General features: G+C 44.7%; 1 protein-coding gene across 1 annotated transcript in view; it reads left to right on the top strand.

The window, feature by feature from the left end:
- Nucleotides 1-18,787: 18,787 nt before the first annotated feature.
- The window catches only part of PPP1R1A (protein phosphatase 1 regulatory inhibitor subunit 1A), a 264,028-nt gene continuing 258,695 nt past the window's right edge, over nt 18,788-24,120 (top strand). Inside the window, exon 1 of the mRNA XM_040425864.1 lies at nt 18,788-19,071. Coding sequence (XP_040281798.1) covers nt 18,991-19,071 — 81 coding nt within the window. The 5' untranslated portion in view covers nt 18,788-18,990. The remainder of the gene's footprint in view (nt 19,072-24,120) is intronic.

The raw sequence follows: 24,120 nt of genomic DNA, 5'->3' as shown, positions 1-24,120 counted from the left end.
CTTTTACAGGGTCAGCTCACCTTCTAATGATGACAGCGAAGTCTTGCCTGTTGGTACTCTGGCACACATGGCTGACTTCATGTTAGGCTGCCTTTCCCACGACCCGCGCGTTATACGCATTTTAGAAAACACGGATTACTGGTTGTTCACCCTTCTCGACCCCTGCTACAAAGAGAACTTCTCATCTCTCATTCCTCTGGTGCAAAGGACAAGCAAAACGGTGCTATACCAGAAGGTCTTTGTTGGAAAAATACTCCAAAGTTTATAGGGCAGACATCCAAATGGATCGTCGCCTTCACGGGGACGTGCAATCGCCTGAATGGGAGCTCCCATGTAAAATGCCACAGAATTGTTAGTACATGAGGAATGCAAGTAGTTACTAAAACAGACATGTCAGGAGAGGTGACAGGTCCTCTTTAAACATCCCTTGTGTATGGAAGGAAAGCATTAAACATTCAGTCACTGGTTTATATCAAACCAGGAAGGGAGCCGTCGGCCATTTATCTCATGCATTATCATTTCTAACTGACTTGTATAGTTTGATCTGTGCTATGATTAAAATGATTGACCCAAATATAGCTGAAAATTGTGTGATTGCCACGTCCCCTTCATTATGTACATAGACACACTGGCTGATCCACATTGTTCGGCAGTGCAGTCCCATTTAAGTGAATGGAAAGCCCTGGAGCAGTATGACCGCTATAGTGTCCTAATCGGAGGAGGTCCCCATTAGTACAGCGCCATGGAATGAAAGGCGCTTTAATAATAATAATAATAATAATAATACATGACTTAATAGGATGGAAGATCACATTCCGTCAGCTGTCAGACCTAACACCAAATACCCTAACTCCCAATTAATACTCTGACACAAACTTCTTGGTATAAATGGCCGTAGCAGCCCGTTTATTAAACAACAAATTCTTCATCAACTTTTCTTTTAACGATCATAATAATGAACACATAAACACATAAATAAATGCAATAACTTCCAACACATTGCGAAAGGATCCTAGAAGGCAACCCAAGCAAGCTGCGTTCTTCATTCCCACATTCTCCACTTGACTCTCCACCTTACCCTTGGCTGCAGTCACCGACCCAAAGGTACCAAATCCTCCAAAATTATATCTCCATCCACCCCTGTGGGAATTTTAGCCCAAACAGGAGTCCCAGCCATCAGCTTAACAAACCTCATGAGATGCACGCTCCAACGTGTCATGCACCTCTTAAACATTGTATTGCCTTCCAGGACCCTCCATTAACCTGCCACAAACGAACACAGGAGACACCTCACCTGTGGGCGTCCCGCCACACCCTCAAAGCTATCTCAAGACCATCCTGTAACCCCGAGGCCCACAAATCCATACCCACATCATTAAGATGCACACCATCAGCCCTTAAAAATTGAGGCGACGCAGCCTCCAACTCCCTATGTCGAACCACAAATCCGCACTGACGACGAACAAAACGACCAACGTCCTTATTTAGCTTTGCCCGCGCCTTATTAATTCGAACTACAGACCTCACAAACCGCCACGACCTTCTAGCAACCACCTCAGACCAAACAACCAACAAATCAGGAAATTCACCCAGCAACCACAACAAATCCAGTTTGATGTCACGTATCACATCCCTAGAGCGACAAACACCTAAATCGTTCCCCCCAACGTGCAGAGCTAAAATGTCTGGGGGCCTATCCAACCCCGCAAAAGCATGAAACTCCGGCAACACCCGACCCCACAAAATCCCTCTCACGCCAATCCACCGCACTTGCAACTCCTCCGGCCGAAAACCCAATTGCCTTCCGTTCCTCCACACGTCGGCTCTCAGCGCTCCCCAGTGAACGTAGGAATGACCCAGAATCCACGCCAAACACGAAGATGACCCTAAAAAACAAACACAATGAGACTTGACCCGAACATGCAAACACCAACGAACCCCCTCCCCCACTACAACATATGAGGGCGAATATATCCCCGAAAGCAATCTGATTCCCATCGTCCAATCCGCTTGATAACTACATCACTGAGACCCCACCTTGCCGCTTCAGTCGCCGCCCCGATCCTGAAAGAATGCGACGCAAACTCCATGGCCGGATGACCCGCAGCCGCCAAACACCGCCTGAAGATCGCCACAAACTGGAAACGAGACATCACTGAACCATCTTGGTGCACTAAAAAGGAACCCGCCACACCCGGCCGTAATAACAAAAACTCCTTCACACATCGAACAGGGCACAGCACAGACCCAGCTAATGGGCGCAACAAAACACAAACCTCCTTACCGACTTGATCAGTTTTCGACTTACGCAACACACATCGTACACCTTCCTCACCCAAACAAATGTCATCCATCAACAGTCCACCGCCACGCGCCCTACTACTCGCCACCAGCTCAGAGACCCTAAAGGCCCCGAAGAAAGCCAAAGAGAACGCTGCCCTAAACAAACACACCTCATACTCAGAATTGCACACCACACCAACCTGCTTCCAAAACAGCAGTTTTTTGAGAAAAATTATCCAAGTGACTGTATTGATAAAGCCCTTATTAAAGTTATGGATTTGGACCATAAATAATTTTTTGTGGAAAGATCAGCACAGTCTCATAATGATCCAACGTTGTGTGAAGGGTTACAGATCATATTACCCTTCAACACTCAATATAAAAAAATTGAGAACATCATTGCAAAACATTGGTCCTTTTTACAAAAGGATAAAGTTATAGGACCAGTGATATCAGTAAAACCAAAGATAGTATACACACGTGCAAATAATCTAAAAATAGCACCTACAGTAAAAATACCTAACAAAGTAAGGGATAAACATTGGCTGTGTTTTGAGGGTTTTTTCAGATGCAAATCCTGTTCCAACTGTAAAATAACAAATTTTTCTAGGAAAACCGTAAAAGTCATTTCAACTAGTAATGGCTATTCGTACGAAATAAGAACCTTCTTGACATGTAATAGCAAGAATGTTGTTTATTTGTTAACATGAGCCTGCAAGAAACAATATGTTGGCCGCACCAAGAGGTGTCTAAAAAAGAGGATCTCGGAACATGTAGCCAACATACGCAGAGGCTATTGATTTTGGTTCATTAGTTCCTAATGGGTTAAATGCAGACTGGGAGTTATTTGGCTTCCTGTGATCGGGCACCCCTTGACATAATGGAAGGCTTTTGATATTGTGTCTCCTTTTGTCAATAGGTCCTTGCTGTGTGCTGCATATGATATTGCAGATTGCATATGACATGTCGTATATATTGTATATGACATGTCATATAAATGTATGTACAAAAGTGTGCATTACATAATGTGGGCATATTAGCCGCGATAATGCTGGAATGACAATTATGGACTATGTTTTGGAATATTGGTTGGTTTTTAATTAAATTTTTAACTAAATTTTACATTGATTATGGTTTATGTTGTATTTAAGCAGCAATAGTATATAAAACGCAATTTCTGAAAAAAACGCATAGCAGACGCATAGAAACCGCACTATTGGGAAATCCGGGTTTTCCATATCTCTCTTGGATGATGTGACTCCGGTCCAGTCTTTGACACCTACCATGATTGAATATAAAAGGAGATGGGGAAACATTTCAAGGTTACCACTGAGGAAGGGGTTATCTTAATATCCCCAAAACGCGTATGGTCTATACCTTGCACCGCCATGCTGGGACAGTAGTTTTCCTGGATTCTGAAGTTGAAACGGCTGTGTTAAAGACCGGCGATTACTGGAGGAAGCTCTGACGATACGAAGCTCCAACAAGCTACGTGAGCGCACAACAAGCTACGTGAGCGTATATCCAGCTGATATCAGGTTCACTGTGAACATTCCAAGCCCTAACAAGGACAAGCGGACACCGGCTGGATTGAGGTAAAATCGACACAGTTGCGCAAATAGGTGGGACGCCACCTTGGTACGATACCGCACTGTGCCTCTTTGTCCAGTTTTTCTTTTCAAGGGCTTGTGACATCTACCTATACTTTGCTGAAAGCCAGTAGCAGCGGCATATGGAACTGATCACCCATTAGAGTCGCATGAGATTATTCAAAGGTGTTATCCACCAAAAATATATGAATTGCGGTTTCCCACGCTATACATCTTGATCACCAATTGACTGGGGTCTTATACGTTGTACTCATTGCTGCTATCAATTAAATATATGAATTGCGGTTATTCACATTTTTGCACTGTGGTCTTATACGTTGTATCTATTGCTGCTATTTATGTGATTTATTTATATGTGATTTATGCTGCTATTATTTTATATATTTATCACTGCCATTTTAGGGAGTAAATCTCCATTAAATAGTTCTCATTTGATTGCATATTTGAGTGCCTGGTCTTATTGTCTTTCATTGATTTCTTTTTTGTGACTGGGTGGGTCACTAAGACTAAGAGCACCTTATCCTAATTACCAGCTGTAGTGATCCACAGACACTTTGCTTGAATCTGCTCCCACAACTGTTCTAACACCGAAAAGGAAACCGGACGACGAGCGTCCTTCCTAACAGCACTGCGCCTATAGCCCTTCAGAGCCTGGCGCACCAAAAAACTCTGGGATACATCAGCTAAACCACCCAAACGCAACCAAAAAGCTACAGCCGCCACCCTTTTAGAAGCCACCGAGAAAGACAATCCCGAACTATAAGCCAACCCCACAAAATAAACCAACAGCACATGAAAATCCTCCACTGCCTCACAACCCCCCACTTGATCCACAAGCCGCTCCCAATGATACCACACTGAAGAATAAGCAGACCGCGTACTCCTACTCACAGACTGCCGAATCAGATCTGACGAGACCCCAAGGCCACGCTCCAGAGCCAATGAGCACAGGGCAGACCCTTAGCATCCGCGCCGGGCACCAAACTGCGAAAACGGTCCCACTGAAAACAAGAAAGGGAATTATCAACACCAGGAACATGCACCGCCACAAAACAAGCATTCAAACGCAACCCTCTGAGGACCAGGTGCCGAAGCAAACACACAACAGGAGGTGAATTAGCTGACTGACTATTAACCGCTTGCACCCCACCCAAATTATCACAACAAAAACGCAACAACAGCGCTAGATTACCAAGCAAGCCGGCCCCTCTCCACTCCTCCGGCTAAGGCCCCGCACTCCAATGCCCTTGACAATACGCGCCATACCAGCAAGAACCCGACGCATCCGTAAACAATTCTAAATCGGCGCTAGAAACGGGCGCCTCCATCCAAATCGAATGACCGTTCAGAGGCAGAGAGCTGGCTGGGGGTTCCAGCCTGCGCTCTTCCTCTGAACCTCTGGCCTACAGTACCCAGACTCGCCACCGGTATCGCTGTTCCCACTGAACACTCCACTTGCTGCACAGAAGACGAACGCTCCCGGCCCAAAGGAACAGGCCGCAGCGTCTCCCGCTCCACCGCTGCCACCTCCACCGATGAGCCCTCACCACAGGACAGTGAGCAGTTCCTTTCCTTCTCCATACTCTTCTCTTCCCATCACTCTGGTACAAGTTAATCTTGGTGTCATCTGTCCATGGATGTTGTTCCAGAACTGTGAAGGCCTTTTTAGATGTCGTTTGGCAAACTCTTATCTGGCCTTCCTGTTTTTGGGGCTCACCAATGGTTTGCATCTTGTGGTAAACCCTCTGTATTCACTCTGGTGAAGTCTTCTCTTGATTGATGACTTTGACACACATACACCTACCTCCTGGAGAGTGTTCTTGATCTGGCCAACTGTTGTGAAGGGTGTTTTCTTCACCAGGGAAAGAAATCTTCGGTCATCCACCAGTTGTTTTCTGTGGTCTTCCAGGTCTTTTGTTGTTGCTGAGCTCATCGGTGCGTTCCTTCTTTTTAAGAATGTTCCAGACAGTTGATTTGGCCATGCCTAATGTTTTTGCTATCTCTCTCTGATGTTTTTTTTTTTTTTTTTTTTTCAGCCTAATGATGGCTTGCTTCACTGATAGTGACAGCTCTTTGGATCTCATCTTGAGAGTTGACAGCAACAGATTCCAAATGCAAATAGCACATTTGAAATTAACTCTGGACCTTTTATCTGCTCATTGTAATTGGGATAATGAGGGAATAACACACACCTGGCCATGGAACAGCTGAGAAGCCAATTGTCCCATTACTTTTGGTCCCTTAACAAGTGGGAGGCACATATACAAACTGTTGTAATTCCTACACTGTTCACCTGATTTGGATGTAAATACCCTCAAATTAAAGCTGACAGTCTGCAGTTAAAGCACATCTTGTTCGTTTTATTTCAAATCCATTGTGGTGGTGTATAGAGCCAAAAATGTTAGAATTGTGTCTATGTCCCAATATTTATGGACCTGATTGTATATTAACGTCCTCAGTGGCAGTCCATAATAACTAAGCAATAAGGTGCTGACTATCTGGTTAACTGCATAATTACACCAAAGTTACATAGTTACATAGTTAATACGGTTGAAAAAAGACATAAGTCCATCAAGTTCTACCAAAGGATAGGTGGGGACGCGAATTCCAGAAGGAAGTGAGACTCAGATTTCTACATGTTTTCATAAGTATTAATGTTGTTTACTTTTAAGAATTCATCTAAACCCTTTTTAAAACTGTCCGCTGTTCCTTCTGTGACCACGTCCAAGTCTATTCCACAGATTCACAGTTCTTACAGTAAAGAAGCTTTGACGCTTCTGGAGACTGACATTTTTCCTCTCCAATCGGAGGCAGTACCCCTTGTCTTTTAAGCGCATTTTACATGGAACAGTTTTTCACTGTATTTTTTTGTATGGCCCATTTATATATTTGTACTAGCTGATGACCCGGCGTTGCTCGGGTATTTATTTATGGCAATTTTATACTAAATAACAGTGACTTTTACGGTGGCCGCCCCTTTAACGGTGACCGCCCCTTTAACAGTGACTTTCACGGTGGCTGCCCCTTTAACAGTGACTTTCACGGTGGCCACCCCTTTAACAGTGACCGCCCCTTTAACAGTGACTTTCATGGTGGCCACCCCTTTAACGATGACCGCCCCTTTAACAGTGACTTTCACGGTGAACATCCCATTAACAGTGGCTTCCATGGTGACCGCCCCTTTAACAGTGACTTTCACAATGGCCGCCCCTTTATTGGTGACCGCCCATTTAACAGTGACTTTCATAGTGGGCGCCCCTTTAACGATGACCGCCCCTTTTTACAGTGACTTTCATGGTGGGCGCCCCTTTAACGATGACCGCCCCTTTGACAGTGACTTTCACGGTGGCCACCCCGTTAACAGTGGCTTCCATGGTGACCGCCCCTTTTACAGTGACTTTCACAGTGGCCGCCCCTTTATTGGTGACTGCCCATTTAACAGTGACTTTCATAGTGGCTGCCCCTTTAACGGTGACCACCCCTTTAAGTGACTTTCAAGGTGGCCGGTCTTTTAACAGTGACTTTCACAGTGGCTGCCCCTTTAACGGTGACCGCCCCTTTAACAGTGACTTTCACGGTGGCTGCCCCTTTAACGGTGACCGCCCCTTTTAACAGTGACTTTCACGGTGGCCGCCCCTTTAATGGTGACCGCCCCTTTAACAGTGACTTTCATGGTGGGCGCCCCTTTAACGGGGACCGCCCCTTTAACAGTGACTTTCACGGTGGCCGCCCCTTTAATGGTGACCGCCCCTTTAACAGTGACTTTCATGGTGGGCGCCCCTTTAACGGTGACTGCCCCTTTAACAGTGACTTTCACAGTGGCCGCCCTTTTACGGTGACCCCCCCCCTTTAACAGTGACTTTTACGGTGGCCGCCCCTTTAATGGTGACTGCTCCTTTAACAGTGACTTTCACGGTGGCTGACCTTTTAATAGTGACTTTCATAGTGGCTGCCCCTTTAATGGTGACCACCCCTTTAAGTGACTTTCAAGGTGGCCGGTCTTTTAACAGTGACTTTCACAGTGGCTGCCCCTTTAACGGTGACCGCCCCTTTAACAGTGACTTTCACGGTGGCTGCCCCTTTAACGGTGACCGCCCCTTTTAACAGTGACTTTCACGGTGGCCGCCCCTTTAATGGTGACCGCCCCTTTAACAGTGACTTTCACGGTGAACATCCCATTAACAGTGGCTTCCATGGTGACCGCCCCTTTAACAATGACTTTCACAATGGCCGCCCCTTTATTGGTGACCGCCCATTTAACAGTGACTTTCATAGTGGGCGCCCCTTTAACGATGACCGCCCCTTTTTACAGTGACTTTCATGGTGGGCGCCCCTTTAACGATGACCGCCCCTTTGACAGTGACTTTCACGGTGGCCACCCCGTTAACAGTGGCTTCCATGGTGACCGCCCCTTTTACAGTGACTTTCACAGTGGCCGCCCCTTTATTGGTGACTGCCCATTTAACAGTGACTTTCATAGTGGCTGCCCCTTTAACGGTGACCACCCCTTTAAGTGACTTTCAAGGTGGCCGGTCTTTTAACAGTGACTTTCACGGTGGCTGCCCCTTTAACGGTGACCGCCCCTTTTAACAGTGACTTTCACGGTGGCCGCCCCTTTAATGGTGACCGCCCCTTTAACAGTGACTTTCATGGTGGGCGCCCCTTTAACGGGGACCGCCCCTTTAACAGTGACTTTCACGGTGGCCGCCCCTTTAATGGTGACCGCCCCTTTAACAGTGACTTTCATGGTGGGCGCCCCTTTAACGGTGACTGCCCCTTTAACAGTGACTTTCACAGTGGCCGCCCTTTTACGGTGACCCCCCCTTTAACAGTGACTTTTACGGTGGCCGCCCCTTTAATGGTGACTGCTCCTTTAACAGTGACTTTCACGGTGGCTGACCTTTTAATAGTGACTTTCATAGTGGCTGCCCCTTTAATGGTGACCACCCCTTTAAGTGACTTTCAAGGTGGCCGGTCTTTTAACAGTGACTTTCACAGTGGCTGCCCCTTTAACGGTGACCGCCCCTTTAACAGTGACTTTCACGGTGGCTGCCCCTTTAACGGTGACCGCCCCTTTTAACAGTGACTTTCACGGTGGCCGCCCCTTTAATGGTGACCGCCCCTTTAACAGTGACTTTCATGGTGGGCGCCCCTTTAACGGGGACCGCCCCTTTAACAGTGACTTTCACGGTGGCCGCCCCTTTAATGGTGACCGCCCCTTTAACAGTGACTTTCATGGTGGGCGCCTCTTTAACGGTGACTGCCCCTTTAACAGTGACTTTCAAAGTGGCCGCCCTTTTACGGTGACCCCCCCTTTAACAGCGACTTTTATGGTGGCCGCCCCTTTAATGGTGACCACCCCTTTAACAGTGACTTTCACAGTGACCGCACCTTTAACAGTGACTTTCACAGTGGCCGCCCTTTTAACAGTGACTGCCCCTTTAACAGTGACCTCCACAGTGCCCGCCCCTTTAACAGTGAAGTCCATGGTGCCCGCCCCTTTAACAGTGAATTCCACAGCGCCCTCCCCTTTAACAGTGAACTCCACAGCGCCCGTCCGTTTAATAGTGGTCCCTGCTCCCTATGCATGTAGCAGTGTAGTTGTGCCGTCATACGTCATATGACTGAATATTTCAGGACCTGCGAACTGTTAAAACCTGTGATCAGTTGTTATGGCAACCTGGAGTAGGACCTGCGAGCTTCTATTGGCTGATAAGGGTCATGTGACCGTGTGTATGGCAATTGGGATATGAAGAGAAAGACTTGCAGGCTTGTATTGGCTAATGCAGGTAATTTTTTGGGAATATCTCAGGAATGGTACATCCTAGAGAGCTGTGACCCCCACAAGATTTCTTTTCAGGTAACAATTGATGTGTATACCAAGTTTCGTTGAAATGGATGGTTGCGTTTTTGAGTTTTCGCGGAACATACATACACACATACACATACACATACGTCCTTTTCTATATACACCGTATATAGATAGGTTAATCATGTCCCCCATAAACGTCTCTTCTCAAGACTAAATAAATTCAATTCTTTTCATCTTTCTTCATAACTAAGACCCTCCATGCCCCTTATCGGTTTAGTCGCTCTCCTCTGTACTTTTTCCAGCTGCAGTGCGTCCTTTTTATGGACTGGTGCCCAGAACTGGACTGCGTATTCCAGATGAGGCCGCACCAAAGCTTTGTAAAGTGGTAATATTACATCCCTGCCCCGCAAGTCCATGCCTCGTTTAATGCATGACAGTATCCTGGTGGCCTTAGAAGCAGCTGATTGACATTGCATGCTGTAATTTAATCTACCATCTACAAGGAGACCCAAATCCTTCTCTATAAGGGACTCTCCCAGTGTTACATCACCTAGGACATATGAAGCACAGAGATTATTACTACCAAGATGCATAACTTTACATTTATCCACATTGAACCTCATTTGCCAAGTTGATGCCCAATCACCCAGAGTGTTCAAGTCAGCTTGTAGTATATGGACATCTTCCATAGACGGTGCAGTACTACATAGCTTGGTGTCATCTACAAAAATAGAAATTGTGCTATTATTAATCCTGTCCTCGATACTATTAATAAATAAATTAAATAATATAGGGCCCAGCACTGAACCTTGGGGTCACCACTTATAACCCGGGACCATTCTGAATAGGAATCATTGACCACAACTCTCTGGACACGGACCTTCAGCCAGTTTTCAATCCAATTACAAACTATACTTTCCAAGCCAATAGACCTTACTTTTCCTATTAAACGTCTATGAGGGACAGTATCAAAAGCCTTTGTAAAATCCAGAAACACTACATCCACAGCCGCCCCTCTGTCCCGGCTACTACTCACCTCCTCATAAAAACAAATCAGGTTAGTCTGACAACTTCTGTCCTTGGTAAACCCATGCTGGTTGTCACTTATAATATTATTTACAGGCACATAATCCTGTATATAGTCCTTTAAGAGTCCTTCAAACATTTTTCCCACAACGGAAGTTAAACTAACTGGTCTATAATTACCTGTGGAGGACCTTGATTTTTTTTTGAAAATGGGCACCACATTTGTTTTGCACCAATCACTTGGCACTGTACCAGTCCCCAGAGAATCCTTAAAAATTATAAACAGGGGCACAGCAATGACTGAACTGAGCTCTTTAAGCACTCTTGGGTGTAATCCATCTGGACCCGGAGTTTTGTTCACATTTACCCTATTTAACTTATCTTGGACCATATCTACAGTTAGCCAATTGAGTATATCACTGGATGTACTAACAGCCCCAGCACCACAGATATCAGCTCCTTTCTCTTCTTTTGTATATACAGAGCTAAAGAACCCATTTAGTAACTCTTCCTTTTCCTTATCTTCAGTGACTAACCCCCTTTTACCATTTTTTAGACCTACCTGCTCAGACCTAGGCTTTTTAGCATTCGTATATTTAAAGAAGTTTTTGGGATTTGTTTCACTCTCTTTTGCTACCTGCAGTTCGTTTTGAATTTGTGCTAATTTTATCTAATTTTTTACTGATTTTATTAAGCCCTTTGTAATCTTCAAACGCTCTAGCTGACCCCTCAGATTTGTATATTTTATATGCCCTTTTTTTGTCTTTTATTGCCCTTTTTACAATAGCTGTTAATTAATGGGGGGGGGGGGGGTTAATTTTATCCGTTTATACTTGTTACCTAAAGAAATTCATTTTTTAGTGCAATTACTCAATGTGGATTTGAAGCTCTCCCATTTAGGCCTCTTTCACACTTGCGTTGTCCGGATCCGGCGTGTACTCCACTTGCCGGAATTACACTCCGGATCCGGAAAAACGCAAGTGTACTGAAAGCATTTGAAGACGGAACCGTCTTCCAAATGCTTTCAGTGTTACTATGGCACCCAGGACGCTATTAAAGTCCTGGTTGCCATAGTAGTAGCGGGGAGCGGGGGAGCGGTATACTTACAGTCCGTGCGGCTCCCGGGGCGCTCCAGAATGACGTCAGAGCGCCCCATGCGCATGGATGACGTGATCACATGGATCACGTGATCCATGCGCTTGGGGCGCCCTGACGTCACTCTGGAGCGCCCGGGGAGCCGCACGGACGGTAAGTACACTGCTCCCCCGCTCCCCACTACACTTACCATGGCTGTCAGGACTTTAGCGTCCCGGCAGCCATGGTAACCACTCTGAAAAAGCTAAATGTCGGCTCCGGCAATGCGCCGAAACGACGTTTAGCTTAAGGCCGGATCCGGATCAATGCCTTCCAATGGGCATTAATTCCGGATCCGGCCTTGCGGCAAGTGTTCCGGATTTTTGGCCGGAGCAAAAAGCGCAGCATGCTGCGGTATTTTCTCCGGCCAACAAACGTTCCGTACCGGAACTGAAGACATCCTGATGCATCCTGAACGGATTACTCTCCATTCAGAATGCATTAGGATAATCCTGATCAGGATTCTTCCGGCATAGAGCCCCGACGACGGAACTCTATGCCGGAAGACAATAACGCAGGTGTGAAAGAGCCCTTATCCTCAGTATTATTATGTGACAGTAGCTGCTCCCAGTCTATGCCCTGACATGCTGTGCCTCAACCCAGGGAAATATTAGCCTTTTTGAAATTCTGTGTCTTTGCTCTGCCTGACAGAGTTTGCTTCTTATAGTTTAGGGGGGATATAATTATATTGTGGTCACTATTGGTGGATGCTCCTGCTAAGCCAAAAGGATCCAGAATTTCGGGCTGCATGGGGGCCGGCAAATAGTCCTTCTCTCTGGGGAATAAATTCTGTTCTGCCCTCCTCATCGCTGCCTCCATTTTCCACGGCAGTTGATGACTGATGGTTACCAAAGCGATAGCCACACACGCTTCTTAGGGAGGAGGAGTTGGGGGTGCAGGTAGTCCAGGTATGAGCGGCTCTGGCTGGGGTCGCTCTCTGAAGCGGAGTATGCCTTCGGCTGACTCCTGTAAGCAGCGCACTCTACCAATAGCATTGGGATCGTCCGGCCATTCTTCAGGCGTGGTCAGGGGTACTATGGGCTTTGGCAAACAGACTACCGGCACAGCAAACGGGCCCTGTAGAAACTCCATAGGGGTATATTCAACAGTGTCCCGTTTGTAGAGGCTGTGGCAGGATTGCGGTAGGTAAGGCTGCTTTATAGAGCACTTATTAACATACAGTTACCATCCAGTCTCGCTATCTTGGACGAATCCAGACACTCGTTCGAAAGAGAACCAGACTACATACCCAGTCCTTCTTTTAAAGATCGGGTCTATGGGCTGAGGCCAGTCCCAAACTCTGACGGCCCAGTCCTCTATGGTCTTGCAATATTACCACATGATTGCTGCATGGGGTTTAATCCCTCAAAAGAGGCGTATTTTCTGGGCGGCGGAGTGGAATCTCCGACTGCCTCCACCGCGCCAGCTGGTAAGTGGAATGCTCTCGACTTCCCTGGCGGGGGGTTGCTGTACCTGGGAAACGTAAATCTCTTCAGGTGCTGACTTTGCCTCAGGCTCCTCGTCTCCCCACACAAGGCATCCCCAGTCCGGCTGTTGAGGGTGCGACATGCCTTCTCTAGCACTGGCACAGACAGGAAATGAAGGAGGGGCTTCCAGGGAGGAGCTTCCACTTCCTCTCTTCACGCAGTAACATCGCTCCCAGTGGGCAGGGCTAAACTTTCCCGCTCTAACTGGAGGCGTTTCTGTATTTTCCCTCTCTAGCTGGGCAAGAAGAAGCTGCGCCATCAAAGTTAAAGATGGCTCATTAACACTTCGGACGCCGACGCGCGTGGTTTTGCGCTTGACGCTCCGCAATAAACGCATTAATGTCATTTTTAAACATAGTTTTGTGAATCCAATAGGCTATACAGTTCACAGGCACACAGATTGACCTTGTCCGGATCCTGTTCGTGACGCCACTTTTTTGCAGTGCACGGAGAAAACGTCCATGGGATCCCTTTAAGATGTTATAAGTGTTTGTCGTGTCGCCAGTTGCATTGCAGCAACAAGGGCACAGGGCCCTTTTTAGTGATAGGGTGGTACCCAGGTGTAGGAATACCAGAGTGGTGTAGGGTGGCCTAAATGTCCCTTAATGGTGTTGCACTTGTCACGGTGCTCCTACATGGATACGCTGGAATCTCAGGCGTGTTCGTGCGAATCAAATCGAGGAGTAGTTGATGGAAGGAATGGAGAAATAAATGGAGTCCAGACCTTCTATATAGTTGATAACAACTTTATTTGAATAAACTTTCATCTGGAAACAACCTTCCAACTTTGTCTTGGTTACCAGCAGGCTTTGGCATAAATTCTGGCAGGCAAACACACTCGGCTCTGCTACATCTGCTGCTCTTTGGCTCTGCTGTGCTAACAGGATTAAAGAGGACCTTTCACCAAAAAACATGTATAGAAACAGTTACATTACCTAACAGTAGGCGGTGACTAGAATTTGTACAGGGCGCGGTTTTCTTCTCCCTGGCTAAGAGCGCATCCAATCAGAGCACCGCGCTCTTAGCTAGGGAGAAGGAGCTCAAGTTCTCGCGAGATTCGCGAGAACTTGAGCTTTTACACATCCCGTGGCGTGCGCCATCTTGAAGTCCCCGGCGGAGAGGATCGCAGTGGCCAGTCATCCACAACCTGTAACTGGCTGCATTTTTGCAAACAGATGATGACATATGTAACCTAGACATAAATCTGATGATGACTTCTTGGGATTTGGGTATTGTTGCTGTTCTCAGGTTACACGTTATACATAACAGACTTTTCTCATTGTTTTCTTTTGTGTCTGCAGGGAAGCTATGGGGATTTTGAAATTGCATTTTATAATTAGATGCCACCTACAGCTAAAGCGAGCATTTCTGATAACTCCTGAATGCATCCTGGATCTACAAGTGAAGCTACGCTGTTAGGATTCTTTTTTGTATTTTATAATATGTATATAAATGTGATGTATGTGACATCACATAGGACATCATGTCAGTTCGGGTGCCGGCCAAAAGTTCCAACCACCTGATGAACAAGCATTTGCTCTTTTAAGGGTTGATCAGCAGAACCTTTACACAGGTAATTATGAGGAAAGAGTGTTCCTAGGAACACTTAGAGCTCATGCACACAAACTTATTTTCGTTGCGGAACGTATCCGGAACCATTTAATTAGAGCTCATGCACACAAACTTATTTTCTTGCGGACCGTATCCAGAACCATTTAATTAAAAAAACGGAAGGTACTCCGTGTGCATTCCTTCTCCATATGTCCATATTTCCGTTTCGTAAAAAAATAGAACATGTCCCATTATGGACAATGATAGGACTGTTCTATTAGGGGCCAGCTGTTCCGTTCCGCAAAATACGGAATGCACACGGACGTCATCCATATTTTTTGTGGATCTATTTTTTGCGGACCACAAAATACATATGGTCGTGTGCATGAGCCCTTACCCCAATTATCTGGAAGTGCTATATAAAGGATGTAACAACCAGAGTGATTGGTTTACATGGTGAAAGCGGGTATGGAAAGTCCAAACTGAAAAGGAAAACATCCCAGGAAACACCTTTAAGGAAACTATTTATATATACAGTCTTTTAAAACTCAACACCGAAAACAACCAGGAGATATATGATCAGGTAAGGGTGGTGACATGGGCGGACTGGCCATAGACCCCAAATAATAAAAAACTCACCGTGGGCCGTTGCCCAGTGCGCCACCTGAGCCACCTACACATCTGCCTGCTAGGTACATAATGATGTAACACCATCCTCAGAAGTTATTCTGGGGCAGTGTATTGCACTGCATGGAAGTATTTGGTTCTACTGGGGCAGTATATTGTATTGTACTGCTGCAGAACCAAATATCAAAGTGTAGCACACTATAATGCCCCTCTAACGGCATTGCTGGCCCCATCTACTTGAGTAGACCCCTAAGGCCTCATGCAGACGAACGTATTTTCTTTCCGTGTCCGTTCCGTTTTTTATGGGAACCGTATACGGAACCATTCATTTGCATTCCGTTTCCATATGTCCGTATTTCTGTTCCGCAAAAAAATAGAACATGTCCTATTATTGTCCACATTACGGACAAGGATAGTACTGTTCTGTTAGGGGCCCGCTGTTCCTTTCCGCAAAATACGAAATGCACACGGACGTCATCCGTATTTTTTGCGGACCGCAAAATACATACGGTCGTGTGCATGAGCCCTAATACTCACTCACCTGCTATAAATTTGGGCCCACCTACAACACGGGGCTACTTTTATTTATTTTTTCCAGGGCCATTTTTAAATTCCCAGTCCGCCCCTGGTTGGGGATCATATGTCTTTGGAGCTTATATTATCCTTAATCTTAACAGAGGTCATCCACCAAGATTCTGCAAAGTACTGTAGAATAAATTTGCCCAAAATTTGTGTTAACACATTACGTAGGAAAGAACGTATGCTATCAGCTACAGATTGTATTGTTTTATTTTATGACCACACATTTCTAAGCCACGTCAGTATGTACAACAGCCCCATTCCCTTCACAGGAGCTAAGATGCAATAACAGGCACAACCCATGGACAGGGCGGTTTTAAGTTGTCATTGCAGCAGCTAACCCGAGGAGGCATCACTCTGCAAACTTCATCTGATCCTTTCTATGGGTCATTTGTCAGGAGTGCTCCCACGTAGGCTTAGAGTGGCAAATATAACCTATAGGACCCACTTTAAAAAACATATACTGCACAGTATACTTTTTTTGCTGTGGCCCACTACATAATAACCCCGTCTGGAGCACTTTCTTATACAGTTGAAGAGCATGCTGTCACATACAGTACCCACCAACAGAGAACTAAAGGACACTTTCTTGACTTCCATCAGATGAATGGAGCTTTATTGAAAGTGGTGAACCTGCCATCGAGTCAGACTATGTGACTGCTATGCAGTTCAGGAGGAGGGGGTCCAGCACTGAACTACTTCTCCTGCTCCCGACATAAATTTACTGCATTTTCTAGTAGCCACAAGTATGCAAATCTCATTGCATAGAGATAATTTATAGCTTCTACTGATATAAATGATAACTGTATAAATTTGTATGCACTGAGCTCCCCCTAGTGGTGGATGCAGGCAGCCAGTTTTTATAATATACTGTGTGAGGGGAAACAGTAGATTTATCAGTGTATTTTTGCCACTTGTCTAACATAAATACACTGTGAAATATGGTGTTCAGAATGAGCGCTATACTAATAAAGCACCTGTTCTACTTTTTGGTATAGACAGATAAAACGAGCAGAGCGCAACTTTTTATTATTCCAATAATTTTCTTTAAAATCATTCTTCCATTTTAAGGGTATGACTACTTGGTGTCGTCGTGATATGTTTGTGGTGCAGCTAGCTGTGGTCGAGAACCACACGTCCACTTAGGCCACAGCTACTTTTTATTTAACTAATGAAGACTACGCTGTATAGCTGGTCTGCATTGTTAATGGCTGCGAGTGCGCAGTATTGAAGGTACCACGCAGCAATTAATAATGAACACAGGCTATAGAGTGCGGTCTTCATTGGTTAAAGGGGTTTTTCGAGAGTTTCTTACTGATGACCTATCCTCTGGATAGGTCATCAGTATCTAATTGGTAGGGGGCTGACACCCGGGACTCCCGCCAATCAACTGTTTGAGAAGGCAGCGGCGCTTGCAGTAGTGCTGCAGCCTTCTCACAGCTCCATACATTGTACAGCGGCTGTGCTTGGTATCGCAGCTCAACCCTATTCACTTCTATGGGGTTCAGCTGCGCCTAGGCCACGTGACCGATTAATGTGATGTCACATGAGCTAGGAAAAGCTGGATAAAGCTGCGGTGCTACTGCAAGTGCCGCTGCCTTCTCGAACAGCTGACTGGTGGGGTCCCGGATTTCAGCCCCCTTCCATTCAGATACAGATGACCTATCCAGAGCATAGTTCATCAGTAAAAAAAAACTCTCAGAAAACCCCTTTAAATTAAAGGCAGCTCAACTGCAACTGGCCGCAACCAGAACGGATTACGATCACTCTGTGTGGCAGACAAAGTTAAGACAAGGCACTTACTAATGTATTGTAATTGTTCATATTGTCTCCTTTGCTGGCTGGATTCATTTTTCAATTGCATTATACACTGCTCGTTTCTAAGGGTACGTCCACCTCAGCAGAGCCTGACGGCCGGAGGGACCGGGGCTTTTTTCAGTAGTGTACAAGCATGCCCTCTGCTGCTGGATTGCAAGAAAATTATAATTTGACAGAATCCTAGGGAGTTACACTTTGCGTTCTGCGTTGTGTGTGTGATGCATGCGTACAGTGGCGGGGGCCCATACTAAGCTTTGAAAGATGACCTATCAAACGTGTGCCCAGGGCATATCTTAGCTTCTTGCTTTATATATCTGATCTTCCCAGGTTAGTGCAGCTCGCCAACATCATCATATGCATTAGCCTAGAAATGAAAGAGATCTGTCAGCACATATGCAAACAAAAACATGAAGACAAATCCCAATGTGAACACTGCTTTAAATTGTCAGAATGCAGAAATTTTCTCCATTCCCCTGCAGAAATCCATGTACTTGCCGACATCCAAACAACCCCATTCAGATGAATGGAGTTGATTTTCAATTGAAGACCATTTTCCGCAATACAACCCGTCATCGTGATCCCAACCTGGTGATATTACCGTCAGTAGTGAGCAAAAGAGACTTGTATGGGAAAACTGAAAAAACAAAAAGGAAACCTCAATTAGCTAGAGCAAAAAGGGGCTTGAGAAGTGCAGAAAGGAAAGCCATTAGACAAGTGGAACATGACGACTGGAAAAATAAGTGTTATGGCAGGCGGAAATACCGGAAACTTTTAATGTCCTTTTAGCCGATAGGTAAGGACACAATATTCCCAGGACTGTGATCCACACTGGAGATATGTGCATAGAGTTGGATGCATGTGAACGTATGACGGTCTGTGCACAGAGGGGAGGGGGGAGCTGGGGGAATACTGCCTGCTTATGTTCATCCAATCCTCCTCTCTGCTCCGAGAGTGAAGACAGGAGGAGATAAGGGGCTGGCAAAATCCTTGTAACCTCAGAAAGCAGAAGCTGAGCAGCAGCAGAACCCTACAGAGAACCGACTGACCCTGAGACCACAGCAGGATGGAACCCAACAGTCCCAGAAAGATCCAGTTCACAGTACCATTTCTGGAGCCACATCTGGACCCAGAAGCAGCAGAGCAGGTGAGGCTGATCATGAGGCTTTCTTCACTCCATGAAGGAGACATGGGGGCAGGCTTCCAGAATAGGATGGTGGGGGGCACATCTATAAAAAGACCAGCAAGCAATGTGTGCCGGAGAGATAGGAGGAAAGAACAGACCGAGCCATGGAGGAAAAAACTGTGAAAGAAAGTGAGGGAGATGAGGGACTAGAATGGAGATGTCTGGAAAGTGGGAGAGTGATAGAGGAAGAAAAGTGCAAAGAAGAAGAAGAAGACGCTGGGTGAGGAGGATGCAGGGGGATGGTGCCAGCGGAGGAGTGAGGGGGTACAGCACTGGAAAGGTCACATGCCAACTCCAAACTGTAATTAGATCCTGCTGGGTTGGTAGGGCGCACTATGTGGCGTAGCGTGCAGCTGTGCCTTGGGGATGGGGGTGCCATTCTAGAGCAACGATTATAAAGAGAGGGGATGCCACTGCTATTGGTGCTCATTGAGGGCACGTCCTGAGCTGTATGCCCAAGGTTAGGGCTTCAGATTTGCTGCAGGATGCAAACGGTTAATAGTTTAAGGATATGTTAGGAGAGCATTACAATGGCACTGAGCATGTATGGAGAATATCATAATGAGATACATTGTAATTAACATCACATCTGATTCTGTTTCTACACCATTCACTATCCACTGGAATTGGTTCATAGGCACTTCCTATCCACACAAGCCTCTCTAATTCTTCAAACTGGCATGCACTAGATGTAGCAGAGCTGAGTCTATCATGTGTCTTTTGCTGGGTTTAGTTGCTATCTCTTGCTATATTCAGTGTTCTGGGAGCCTTTGACAAATTCAGCTCTGCTGCACCTATAGTGTGCGGAATGTACTATTGATGAATAGTGACTGGTGACTATGGTAAATAGCATGACATAATGTTATTAATATATGGTTGACTGCCTGCATTGTGTGCCTCAGGATTGCTGGTTTGCTTGTTTAAGGTGCAGGAAAATAGTATGATTTTAAAAAAAAAGTCAATTATCCACATGAAAATGTGCATTTAAAGTAGTTGAAAAGGGTTGATTGAAACTACAAAAATGTCAAATAAAATAATTTTTTGCTTCAGAAACATCGCCACCCTTGTCCGTATTCTGGCATTGCAACTCAGATCCATGTAGAGGGTTAGTTCAATCTTATAAAGTGAGTGCCATCAGTTTATGATTGGTGGGGGTCTGGCTTCTGGGACCCCCATGATACTTAGAGTAGTTTACCACTGCATCTCCTTCTAACTTCTCGCTAGTCACTATCTGTGCAGGGAATTGCCACTGCCCCCATTCACTTCAATATGACATCTCTTTAAAAAATGGGAACGCCCTTCTTTTAAGTGAAAGGAGCTGTGTTGCACAGATCCCCCCCCCCCCCCCCCCCCCCCCCCCAATCACATACAACTGCTTCACATTAGATTTCTTCTTTGTGAGATCTATTTGTCTTATTATATCGATGGTGGGGAAGTTATTTCTGCAGTAATCGACAATCATTCAGTATTTGCTGTATTGAAAGTTGATTCTCCTATGTTTACTTCCTTGTAAATCTATGCTTATACTGTACATCTACTGTACACTCAGCCACCCTGAAGCAGAGCTGCAGGGTAAAGCATTAGAGATGGACAGCCTAGCAGCCTGAGACTCTGATGTGGATATCAGACTACTAAGCGGCACACACTGATCATAGCTGTAAATGTTTATACACCTTGTCCATACAACAGGTTTAATGAATGATGAGGTACAGTGAGTTCTATTTATATAGCCTCTTAACTCCTTCAAGACCCTTGAATTTTCTGTTTTTACCTTTTTCATTTTTTACTCCATGCATTCCCAGAGCAATAACGTTTATTTTAATTTTACTGTTAACATACCAACATCAGGGCTTTTAGATATTTTTTTTTCATTATGATATTCCCCGTACAGGGATAAATAAAAGTATATTTTAATAGTACAGGCATTTTGGGACGCAAATGAAAATTATATTTTTTTATTGTTTATTATTATGGGGAAAAGAGGGTGATTTGAATGTTTATTTTTTTTTCAAAAACAGCTTTTTATGTTTTTTTCACATATTTTAAGTCCCCGTAGGAGACTTTAACAAGCTCTTGTCCCATAGACTGCAGAAAATTACCATTGTAGTCTATGGGAGTTGTGCTATGTTCCTATGTAGCCCTGCCACCTGCAAGCCTCCATAGGAACTACTGCTGTGATAACCTCAGATCCTTCAGAGTGACTGAGGCTATCACAGTTATCAAATGGCTGCTCCTGATCGCCACACAGGTCAAGCCGTTTGGGCCTCGGTAGCTCAGGGCTTCTGGGAAAATCCACCTCAAATGTAGTTGTCACAATTGACCACGACATCTGGGGGTAAATGTCTGTGATCTGTGTTATTGCCAATCACAGACATTAGCCTCGGGCTAAATGATACAACAGAAACCTGACAGCTATGGTTCCCGCTCTGCTCTGGAGCAAACGCCAACTTTAAAGGCTCTACTTCTACCATACATATATGGTGGAGGTCTAGAATGGGTTAAAGGGAATGTGTCATCAGAAAATGACCTATTGTTTAAATCAAGATTTATATTTATATTTTTTGGAATGTTGGGAATTTTTCCAGGTCACTATCTATATCTAAACAAAAAATGATAAAATCCTGTAGTTTTCACACTGGAACCTAGGCCTAAATTATGTCAGCTATAAGGGACACAATGAACAGGGGCTGACCCCATTGACTTCTATAGGAAAGTTTTCTAGCCATGCTCTATGACCTGTGCAGAGGTCAGGAAGGAGCAGATAAGCTGTGATATCACATATTGTGAATGGTGGATCCCGTGTTATCTATACAAAGATGATATCTGTCATTGTAATCCTGCCTGTGATGATAAGATATCTATTGAAAAGTTACCTGTACAGAACAGGAAATCATGACCTATTATTAAGCCAAAAATTCGATCTATTTATCTATCTATCATAAAAAATTAAACAATGGGCGATTTTCTGTTGACACATTACCCTTAAACTGGACATACACATTAGATTAATGTCAACCAAACCTACCAACTAAAACAGGAACAGCCTACTATCTAATGTGTATTGATGCCTCCCAACATTCCCCCAATGGCAGATGTCAGGGGGTCAGGCTGTTGTGTTTCAATATGCCCCATCCTGTTTCCCTCAGAGGTCCCTCATACTGTAATGTATGGACAGATATAGAGGGTGAAGTATAAGAAATTAGTTGTACTCATTTACATTTTATTCCATTTTTATTGTGAAGCAGAAATAATGTTTCCCAATCCTATAGCATTCTCTTTCTTCTCAAAGCAAAATGGATTTTAACTTAGCGCTTGCTAAAACAGTCAAATTTCATGAAATCTTACAGGAGACATCTGACATGTCTTCTATCTTCCATAAAAGAATAATACTTTGGTCAGAGTCAAACTGCGATGACTAGATGACTGGGTCAGACCATCTGTGCCTAGTTCTTACAATGGTGGTCCAAACAAGAACAATCAGTGAACCAATGGCAGGGTCATGGGCCAGGCACTTAGGGATTAAATGCCAACCCTCTGGCCTGATCCCACGGAAGAGACATTGTTGGACAAATTGCTAAAAAAGTTAAAGCACATTATGATTCCCCTTATGACTTATTTTGGCGTAGAAAAGTCACAACTACACCATTGTAGGCAATGTGATGCTCTGGGCAATGTTCTGCTGAGAAACTTCGGGTTCTGGCATTCATGTGGATGTTACTTTGGCATGTACCACCTACCTAAACACTTCTTCACGGCAACAGTATTCCCTAATGGCAGTGGAGTCTTCAGAAAACACTGCCAAAAATGTTCAGGAATAATTTGAGGAATATGAAAAAGTGTTTCAATAGTTGACTTATGCTCCACATTGTCCAGATCTCAGTCCAATCTCCTATCTTTGGGATATGCTGGGACAACAAGTCTGATTCTTGGAGGCCCCACAATGCAACCCGCAGGACCTCAAGGATCTACTGTTGACATCTTGGTGCCACAGGACATCTTTAGAGGTTTTGTAAAGAGTTGTTTTGGTGGCATAAGAGACCTACAAAATTTTAGGTGGGTGGTTTTAATGTTACATACTACTTAATGGTCTAAATGTTAAATACTCTTACTACTACTAATAAAAATATGTATATTAACATAATTTATAGATGGAAAATGCGTTTTCTCTTTGAACTTTTAATATCTCTTTCCATTTTCTAAGAACCATAATTTAGCATTTCAAAAAGTCAATATAATTGTAAAGATTGGGAAGGAGAGTGTGAAGAGGAAGTTGACTTCACATGAGATAACATTTGGTTCATATTATTATTATTCTGGCATTCTCCCCAAAAACTCACTTTCAGGTACCTTGCAAATAATCTCTCTACTGGCAAAGCCTAATGTTCTTGATTCTAATGAGCTTCACTATCACAAAAATAAGTTTATGAGAGGAGGAACCCCCTCAGGCCACTTCTTGTACCAGATCCAACAAGTTGGTAAATGTCCAATAAATTTTATAATTACTACATAGGTACTTTATTGTATACACACATTTAGTTGCATAGCCTTAGTGCAAGTCGCAATCTTTTTTTCTTTTGGGGCAGAAATTGAATTATAGGTGTAAACATAACGATATTATAAAATCTTTGTACAGATATTACCCCTGAAAAACAGCTGGTATCAACATAGGAAGCTGCATGAAAAGAAGTGTAACTTGAAGCTCTAGTGCCTCAATGTAAAATCTTTAACAAGTCCTCCAACTACCACACGCCATTTATAATACTGGTGTCCTCCTAAGTGACCTTTGGTCGTCCTGAAGTAACAGGACCAGGTGCAATTGTTCCTCTGCACTCCCTATAGCTATGACCCTATACACAGCACCTATTCTGAAAGGTCCACCATTTAATACATATTCTGAGTCCTTCAAAGCAGTGCCCACTCGTTGCCGGGGATGGAGGTCAAGAGCACTGGATCCCCTCTCTATGATGTTTGCATGCCCTAATAAGACACAGAACAACCCTTTTGCTGGCG

This window comes from Bufo bufo, chromosome 3 (assembly GCF_905171765.1).
Source record: "Bufo bufo chromosome 3, aBufBuf1.1, whole genome shotgun sequence".
In the NCBI taxonomy this organism is placed as follows: Eukaryota; Metazoa; Chordata; class Amphibia; order Anura; family Bufonidae; genus Bufo; species Bufo bufo.
This window is presented reverse-complemented; position numbering and strand designations above follow the sequence as displayed.